This window comes from Euphorbia lathyris, chromosome 3 (genome assembly GCF_963576675.1).
Source record: "Euphorbia lathyris chromosome 3, ddEupLath1.1, whole genome shotgun sequence".
Lineage (NCBI taxonomy): Eukaryota > Viridiplantae > Streptophyta > Magnoliopsida > Malpighiales > Euphorbiaceae > Euphorbia > Euphorbia lathyris.
Genome location: NC_088912.1, coordinates 104,282,502 through 104,292,846, shown reverse-complemented (window position 1 = coordinate 104,292,846; position 10,345 = coordinate 104,282,502). Strand labels below are relative to the sequence as shown.

The window sequence follows — 10,345 nt, the reverse complement described above, 5'->3', positions numbered from 1 at the left end:
CGTTAATAATGTGATCTTCGAAAACGCTAAACTGGTGGTTGATGCTGTTCAATCCACATCATTGGATATATCAGAGTTTGGAGATACAATCGGTAAATGCAAGGAAATTCTGATCGAAAACGACTCTTACTCAGTCAAATGGATTTGACGACAAGCTAATGGCACAACCCATGCTATGGCTAAGGCGACACGGTTAAATTCTTATCTACTATTCTTTAATTCTTTACCGAGTTATGTCACACCATGTATGCTATATTATTGCCCAATTCGGATCCATTAATTCTATTCATTGATTTTTTAATTCAAAAATAATAATATTCTATTACCAATTTTATTAGGTTGAAATTTATGAAAATAAAGCAAATTTTGATTCGGTTAACCGATAGTTCGGTTTGATTAGTAACCGAACCGAATCCATGCTCATCCCTGCCCTTCATGACAAGTTGAAGGGTGGATTTGACCCTTTATTCCAAGAAAAACGCAGCTACACTCTCTGATCAACCCACATTGTCCATGGCTTCTCTTTCAGCTGTTGCAGCTGTTTCTTCTTCTTCTTCTTCGGCTTCAACATCACAATTACTCTTACGACATAAATTTCACAAATCGCCGCTCTCTTCTAACCCTAATCTCCTTCCTCTATTCTCATTCCCAAATTCTCTCCCTCTGTACAGACGGAAAGGGTTTGAAAGTTATGTTGCGGCGGCGGCAGCTAAGAGCAGCTCCAGTCCCATTCAGAACGATAGCCGCAATCAGAAATCCACTTCCAAAGATAAGAAAGTGGAAGAAGAGGAAGAAATAGAGGTGGAAGAGGACTTGCCGTGGATTCAGGAGAAAGCCTTAGACATTGTGGAATTCACTGGGTCTGTTACTCAGGCAATTCCTGGCCCTAGAGTTGGACAGAGCTCCTTGCCTTGGATTCTTGCTCTCCCTTTAGGTTATGCCGGCGTTACTTTTGTCATTGCCTTTGTTAAGACAGTTAAGAGATTATCTTCTCCTAAAGAGAAGCGCAGGAAACTGGTCAGTTCCGATTCAAACCCTTATATATGGATTTTAGTTTGTTTGCTATTGATTTCTCTTTGATTCATTGCTCATTCGTGCTTAATCCTGGTTATTAAATGGAAAAGCTGTTTTTTATACTTTCAGTAGCTCAGAGCTATGGGCATTGTTGTTTCTATATCGTTTTTTTTTATCCCTATCATAGTGTAGAAAATGGAGAATCAATCCTCTGGATAATGCTCCATTGGAGCATTATTCCATTGCATTGCCCGGTTAGACATGATTACAAACCTAGTGCTCCGATTTCAGAATTTTAAAGAATTCGGCTTCTTCACCACCTATATGTAACCCGAGCAATAATGCTCCATAAGAAAAATTCGGACAATCTTTGTCCGATTTCCTGTTGCAAGGAAGTCGGACAAAGATTTTCTGACTTCCTGTGTGGGAAGAACAATTTCCAACCAGGAAGTTTGACAATCTTTGTCCGACTTTCTTGCAACAAGAAGTTGGACAATAAGAAGTTGGACAATCTTTGTCCGACTTACTTGTTGGATGTTAGACAAAACATGTAAAGAAGTCAGACAATCTTTGTCCAGGAAGTCGGGCAAAGATTTTTCGACTTCCACGTGGGAAGAACAACTTCCAACAAGGAAGCCAGACAATTTTCCGACTTTCTTGCAACAAGAAGTCCGACAATCTTTGTCCGAATTCCTTGTTGGATGTCAGACAAAACCAGCGATATGTGAAGAAGTTGGATAATCTTTGTCCAATTTCCTGTTGCAAGGAAGTTGGACAGAGATTTTCCGACTTCCACGTGGGAAGAACAACCTCCAGCAAAGAAGTCGGAAAATCTTTGTCAGACTTCCTTGTTGGATGTCGGACATAACCGGCTATGTGAAGACGTCGGATCATTTTTGTCCGACTTCTTTGCAATTTTAAAATAGGATAATCTTTATCTGATTTCATTCTAGTTTACTGAGCACTATCACATGTATTATTTCTAACTGGACAATCAATGCGAAATAATGCTCAAATGGAGCATTATCAAGAGCATTTATTCGAAAATGGAAATCCAGCTTAATGTGCCCTCGAATTCCTTTTTTTTGGCGTGATAAGAGTAATATTTTTCAGGTGAATAAAAATGCTACACTATGCATATTCATAGATGAGCTGTTTCAGAAAGGAGGAGATGCATTACAATATTCAGCCCTCAAGGGACTGGAGCAAAAGGTGAGACACATCTGAGTCTGGAGATTATTTTAACTTGAAATTTAATGATGCCTTAATTGTCAGCCTTTCTGAATTGTTTATTGTCTAATAGTTCTCAAAATATGTGGTCTGATTAATTATTCTTTCAACTTTACTGTAGTATAATGAACTAAGATGGTTAATTTGAGGCCTAAACCATACGGAGCCCCATAAAGTTGTCCATTTCGGTCACTTTGCCCCCGAACTCAAGGGGCAACCCATTAGCCACTCCCTGAAAGTGACATACCAGACCCCTTATTTTTCCTCAATCGGAGAAGATTTTGACCACTTGCCTTTCAGTTGACTTTGCATATGCAATGTGGCTTTTTCCTTCAAAATAATTTACCCCTTCTTAGAGCATATTTTGCAATAGCCTCTCTAAACTCATACACACTTTGAAATACCATCCTGAAAGGCTAGGTTGCAAATTTTTATAAAAGGAAAAGCCACATTGCACATGGGTGTCAACGGAAAGGCGAGTGGTCCAAACGGGTCAACATCTTCTCTGATTGAGAAAAAATAAGGGGCGTGTTATATCACTTCTAGGGAGTTGGAGTAGAGTAGCTAATAGGTTGTCACTTACATTCGGGGGACAAAGTAACCAAAATAGACAACTTTAAGGGGCTCCGTAATTTGAAGTTTGAACTATACATGCTGTTTTACATCAATTCGTATAAAGAAATTGGAACATTTTGTTCTCATTCGTATTAATCAGCCTTTTCATTCTTGTTATTTATCCTGGTTGTGTAATGGAAATTAATTGTGCCATCAATTGAAATTACTGCATATGGATGAAAATAAGGTCAAGATATAAACCTCAATCTCAGATTTCAGTATAGCTGATAAATAGTTCATAGTTGGATGGTGAATGTCTTATCCAAGATTCAACTGCATCCCTATAAAGTAATAGCACTTGTCTCTTTTTGTAATACAAGATTCTTCCTGGTCTGCACATTTATTCTACTTAGTTGCTCTGAAATTCTGCACATTTATTCTTCTTAGTCATTGTGAAGCATTTGTGTCGACACCATTGGAATTTTGATGGCAACTGCTAATTCATATCCAGACAGGTTTTAGCATGGAGGATATTTTGCGCAAGTACATTCGGTATGCATTGAATGAGAAACCTTTTAATCCGGAGCTGGTTTCCAACTTAATATTACTGAGAAAAGCTTCAATGTTGGAAGACTCCCATGTTGCTGAAATTTTGAACCACATCTCAAGGCTTATTGTGAAGGAAAAAGGTAATTCATTTAGAACTGCTTGATTCCCCAAGGAGATATTCATGTTTTAGGTTATATGGTTTCATGATACAGTTACACACACTAACAGCTTGTTTAAGATGGTATTTCCTACTAGCATTTGGGCCTAGGAAAGAAAAATATAACAACAGTAAAAAAGAAACCTTTCCACCTGAATGTTCTTTTGTTAATGTTACTAATGCGATATATGTGCATGTACGATAGTTGTTAAAGACGTGCCTCACTCAAGGCTCAAGATAGTGAGCCTTGATTGCAGAAAGCGAGGCCCTGTTTAAAAGGCTCTCGCCTTGTGCGCCTTGCCTGGGCCTTGGAGCCTGAATCAAGGCGCGCCTCTGTGTTTTCACTAGGTTTTTTTATCTGTTTTGTGTAAAACAAATGTTTGACTTATCTCAACAACTAATCTAATTTAAATAAGATTAATCTTACCCCTTGATCTAAATAAGAATATCAAGGGACATAATTAAATATAGAAAGGCTAGAGAGGGATTAAGAGCAGTCACTTGAAGAAAAGTCTCCACTCCACTCAAACAGAAACTGCGACAGACACACAGAAGAATATCAAGTTACAATGAATGATTATTAGTTTAGCAACATTAGTCAGGTACTTAGGTTAAGACGTTAAGTATATGTTAATGTCTCTATGAAGTGTGAACTTAACTTGGTGTTTTTGACATTCATGATTTAGTATTATGTTTTTATGTGGTTTTGTTTTGTTTATACAGTCATAAGTGTGTTTTTTTGGTTTATACTTTAACTAATAAAAGAGTATATATATATATATATATATATATATATATATATTATTTTCTGTGCCTCGTGTTCCTCAGGCGCGTGCCTTGAGCCTAGGCTCCAGGATCCCTTAGCGCCTTTAACAACTATGGCATGTACAACAAGCTTTTTTTAGGGGAATTGGAGATATGCATATGATAAAGTGAGATTTAATCTATTTGCATGGTATTTTATATGACTATATAGGATTTACATACATGTCCAAAGTAAAATAAAAGAAAAACAGATGTCTAATACTGCAATCATAAGTTCCACATTAGTTGGTATTTGATCTTCTAAAATTTTTGCATGTGGTTTTGCAATTTGGGCATTGTGGTTGATTGGCATTGGGGATGCGCCTCAATGTTGCATGGACATTTCTCTTTAGTAGCATTTCTACGTTTCATGTCCATGTCTGTTTTTTGTTTGAAGGCTTTTTATGAAGGTTATGTTTTAGAAATAACGTTTCTGGTATCGGTTTTGGTCTCCGAGCAACATAGTTGCAGGATATTAAGACTTCATTCTGACTTGAAAAAAAAGTATCGGATGTAATATCAATTCTGATTTTGTCTGTCTACTCTTCAGGCCCGGTTGTCATGGATGCGACGGGGTATAGTGAAAAAGGATTTAGAAGAAAACTTGCTGTGCAGGCCCTTTTCGGGAAGGTGTATTATTTGTCTGAGGTAAGTGCTGAATAATCAATTTGATAATCTTTACTAACTTGTTACTGATTCTTATCCTCCTTTTTAACTTATTTTATTTTTTTTGCCTCAACTTCCATGCTTTCTTTTCCTTTGTAAATAATGCTTCTATTTGAGTTGCTAGACGTTCAAAACTTATGAAACCTACTCTAAGTAACTAAGATCTTGGCTTAATACATCTGTTCTCTGTTGCCCTCCGTACTTGGTCCAAAACTTCAACTGCCCCTAAACTTTTAAAAGTATTCTTGTCCAATTACATTCAATAGCCCCTATTCTTACCTAATTGCATTCAATAACTCTCTATTCTTGTCCAATTGCATTTAGTAACCCCTAATCTTATCCAATTGCATTCTATAGCCCCAAAACTTTAACTGCCCCGTGAACTTTCAAAAGTTTCTAATTAGGCCTAATATATTCTAGTCCCCTCAAGTTGTCTAAAAACTGCAACTGATCCGTGAACTTCAAAATGTTGCAACTAACCCTATCAACTTGCTTATTTGCAACAAATAACCCCTCAAATAGGTTAATATTTGTGATTTTGGGTATCTTTTTTTTTTTGCATTTTTGTTAATGTGTCAGTAGATCAGTTAGATGTAGCAACCGATATTTTGGACATATACTATTTCTGCTTTAATATATTAGAATGTTTTTTTAGGGTTTAGGGCTTATTTGTTCAAAATAAGCGACTTGAGGGCTTATTGGTTCCAAATAAGCGACTTGAGGGGGTTAGCTGTAATTTTTGAAGTTTAGGGGTCAGTTGCAGTTTTGGGACAACTTGGGGGAGTGGGGATGTATCAGGCCTTCTAATTATTTGTCTGTTTAGCACTTCCTTTTTGACACTTTGACACGTGTCGAAGCGTGTCTCCCGTTTTTTTTCATCCAACAAATTCTATTGAGAAATATGGGGTTATTAAATGTAATTGGATAAGAATAGGCTTCATTTGAAACTTTTGCAACTTCAGGGGAACAGTTGAAGTTTTGGGTCAACTACAAGGGGGCATAGTTATTAAAGGCGCATGGCGCACTAAGGCGCAAGGGGTCCTGGAGCCATGGCGCATGGCGATGGCGCGCGCCATAGCGAGACAAGGCGCACTTAAAAAAATATAAAACTAACATAAAACTAAATCATAAAAATATCTTAAGCATAAATAAATTTTAAATGCAAAATAAACCCCATATTAGAAAACTTTAAAGTTGAATACTAATTCCTAAGTTCTACTCCTAATCAAAACTCTCCAAATCCATCACTCCTCATCATCACTATCACACTCCTCATCTAAGGCATCATCAAACTATTAATCATCAAACTGTTGAATTTGAATTTCCTTTGGCTTCTTTGTTTCTGTTGTTTGAATCTGTTTGATGTGTTTTCTTTCTACTAAACTTCTTCCTCTTTTAATGACTCTGTCTCTTAATCTTCAAATGACTCGGTCTCTTCCTCTTCAAAGAGTCTCTTCGTCTTCTACTTAGTTTAAAACCTATAATCTCTCTCCTTTTTAATACTTTTTGTTAATATAACATGTGTTCCATTCCAGATATATGAAGTAACTACCAAAAACTGCCCATAACTGCCTCTAACTGCCAAGGCGCGCCTTTGGCAACTGCCTTTGGCGCAAAATGGCGCACCAGGCGCGCGCCATGGCGATTGCGCCTCGCCATGGGGCTGCCATGGCGCTAAGGCCTGCGCCTGGTGCGCCATACGCCATAGGCGCGCCTTTAATAACTATGCAAGGGGATGTATTAGGCCTAAGAGCATCTCCAAGAGACTCTTAGTACACTCTCTAAAAATAATATAAATAATTGACTCTTAGTAATTTAAGAGTGACTAAGATATATCATCTCCAACAATACTTTTTATATTCACTCCTTATTTATTATTTTATTATTAATATTATTATTTATTGTTATATTTACCAATAGTGTGAGGAGAGAGACTCATCAATAATAAATTATTGATAAAAAATGAAGTTAAGAGACACTAAGAGGTGGAGAGAGACTCTCTATTAATAGAGAGGATGGAGAGACTCTTAGTGATTTGAGGAGCCATTAAGAGGCGGTTGGAGCTGATTTTTCATTTTCTCTTCTCAAATTTTAACTTAAGAGCCAATTTAAGAGACGGTTGGAGATGCTCTAATATCTTAGTTTATATATGACTCTTAAAATGACATCAAAGTAGTTTGAGACTGTCCAATGTGCAAATGAAAACATAATCAACAAAATTGAGGAACGGATGCGGGCTCGTTGACCTCCAATATCATAAATATTAGGGTCTGTTTGGTTCAACCGTTAAATGATAGTCCTTGATGTTAGCTATTTGTTATCAGTTGATTAGTTATTGGTGTTCGGTAAAATTGTGATATAATATTACCGTTAATATGTAAAATGTTTAATATGAGTATATTTTAAATTGTGCCGATCTAACTATCTAAGGCCGTTGAATATTGTTGCTTTGAACTCGAACTGTGATATATTTCTTTTTTTGCCCCCTATCATATGCTAATTTTTGTTTTACATTTTTGTCCAGCTGCCAGAGTTCTGTTCAAGGGAAAGCTCCTTAGTTGTGAAGGAGATATTTGGGGTTACAGAGTATGTCTTCCATCCCTGCTTGTTTTGAGTTGCACAGAAACGGACATCAGAAACTTTATTTCTAGGTTTAATACATCATTTGCTCCCTCAATTTGTCCAAAAAAACTTGATTGGCCCTCTGAACTTTCAAAGTGTCTTGATAGCCCCCTCAACTTGCGTAAAATGTAATCAATTAATCACTCGGTTGCAAAAAAGTAAGCTGAATGCGAAAGATGAATTACACGCACCTTAAAATATTATTACATAATTCAGAGAGGGGATTAAAACATATTAAAAATGAAGTTCTTATTTGTTCAACGGTAAAACTTATATTCTCTAATATTAGAACCGGATACCCGACCTTGGTTGTTTTACTTTTCTGAGGTGCGTGGAAGACACCTTTCGCATGTAACTTACTTTTTTGAACATTTTATGCAAGTTGAGGGGCTATCAAGACACTTTGAAAGTTCAGGCTGCCAGTCGAAATGATGTATTAACCCTTATTTCTAAAACAGTCTTCAAAAGTCAGAAGATGAAAATCGAAACTGAAACTGAAACTGAAACGCAATTGAAAACGGAAACAGAAACACAATTGTAAACGGAAACGGACACAGAAATCGTTGTTTCTAAACCATAGATTTCAAACATCGCCAGGAAACATAATGGAAAGGGGGAAACGAAAATGGGCACAAACCTAGAAACTCTACCGATGAGGAGTTTCCGTGCAACATAGTTTTTGAGAAAACAAATTGACAGAAATTTCATAAATTAAGCATTATATGTTCATACCTTTCTGTTGTTTAGAGCTAATTGAAAAGAAAACACACTAACAATATCTTGCGACGCCTTTTGTCTACAGCGAAGATGCTGAAAAACTTCGGATGCATACGCTGTCTGAAGCCGGGGATATGGATTCACTTGAGAAGATGGTTGATGGCTCAGATTCAGATGAGCAGTCACCAACTGCTCCTTAATATATAGAGAAATTGAGAGGATGGAAAGATTTTTGAATACATATGCTAGTTATGAAATGTGACAGTTGCAATAGACGTTGTCTATCATGGCACCTGTATAATGTTGAGTTTTTTTTTTTTTTTTTTTTTTTTTAATGAGCATAGACAGAATTTTGATAAATCAATTTGTAATTCAATTGAGAATGAGTTTATGTGCCATTTTGTGAATTAAGGGTCAATTTGGCTTCTGAAATTGACAATTTAGTCTAATTTGAAGTTTAGGTATTTCGATTTTGATCATATAAATCTTAATGATCATGTAGTATTTGATCATTCACCTAGGCTTATTAGAGATTCAAAACATCCTAACACTTAGATTTAATAAGTCTAGATTTAATTATGAATGGCCAAATTTATTTTGAGTTATCCACTTGTTTTTTAAGTTGGCAATATTTTGACAAATTTTTAGGTATTGCAATCAATTGTGTTTGGGCTTCAAAATTTGTCAAATATTAATAACTTCAGGACTGAGTCGATACCAAAATTTCTATTTACGTTACACTAATCTGTCATCTTTAAGAACACATTACATTGATCCTTAGAGCATTTACAGTGGTAGTATGCAGGGATGTTTCTGCATTTTTTCTAACAGGTCGATTTTGAGGTCATTTTACCCAACAGGTCAACTGTAAGGGTAAAATTTGTTAAATATTTTCAATTTTATCTAAATTTCGATTTGTGTTGAATAAAACTGTCAACTTTAAGGAAAAAATTGATTCTTAGACCATCTCTATTGGCAGTATGCAGGGATTTTTTTTTTTTTTGTATTTTTTCGAACGGGTCAATTTTGAGGTCATTTAGGTGTTGTTTGTTGAGAAAAGAGAAAATAAATGTTTAGAGAGGCAGCTCTGAAAATGAATTTAGTTTTAACATGATAAACGTGCTACTAAACAACTTTAATTCTTAGAATTTTCCATTTTGAGGTTGCTAATGGTCATTTTTATAGTAACGTCAGTTGTCTCCTAGACTAGTCGTACAAAAAAAAAAAGTCATAACGATACCACGCAATGCCTTTTTTCTACAGCGAGATTCGGATGCACACGTTGTCTGAAGCCGGTGATATGGATTCACTTGAGAAGATGGTTGATGACTCAGATTCAGATGAGCAATCATCAAATGCTCCTTGATATATAATAGATAAATTGAGAGGATGGAAAGATTTTTGAGTACTTATGCTAGTTATGAAATGTGATAGTTGCAGTAGATGTTGTCTATTATGTAACCTGTGGAATGTTGAGTTTCATTCATGAGCATAGAAAGAATTTTTATAAATCAATTTGTAATTCAACTGTGAATGAGTTTATGTGCCATTTGTTGAGTTAAAGGGTCAATTTGGCCTTTGGAATTGGCAGTAGAGGTGACAAAAGTCTACACGACATGAAATCGACATACAATTTCAATCTTCGGTTTAGTTTAGTAGGTAATGTGTCATTTTTGGTTGACATGAAACTGACAAGCAAATTTTTGGGTTGGATTAGGGTTGATATGCTATTGAAAACAACAACTACAACCCAAACCCGAGCGAAAGGGAAACAAGTAAAATTTCTGTGTTTCTGGTACCATAGCTGATCGGCTATGGTAGATGGCCGATCGGCCATATGGGTGGCCAGTGGCAAATACATGATTGTTCGGTTGGGGGAGGGGGCGATGTTACACGTGCGTGTGTATTTTTTTTTTTTTTGCTAAATCGAATTTGTTCAAATTTTTTTCATATAAATACGTGTTATAATGTGAGTGGTCAAAATCAATTTTTAAATACCAATGTAAAACTTTTCAAAATTAAGTTATAGAG

At 36.1% G+C, this 10,345-nt stretch overlaps 1 protein-coding gene across 1 annotated transcript; it reads left to right on the top strand.

The window, feature by feature from the left end:
- The first annotated feature begins 479 nt into the window (after positions 1-479).
- LOC136221541 (uncharacterized) lies at positions 480-8,790 on the top strand. Its single transcript, XM_066008911.1, has 6 exons — positions 480-1,017; positions 2,128-2,226; positions 3,311-3,488; positions 4,860-4,957; positions 7,500-7,561; positions 8,400-8,790. Exons 1-6 carry the CDS (start codon positions 514-516, stop codon positions 8,512-8,514), a joined length of 1,056 nt encoding a protein of 351 aa, XP_065864983.1. The 5' UTR covers positions 480-513; the 3' UTR covers positions 8,515-8,790.
- Positions 8,791-10,345: the final 1,555 nt, after the last annotated feature.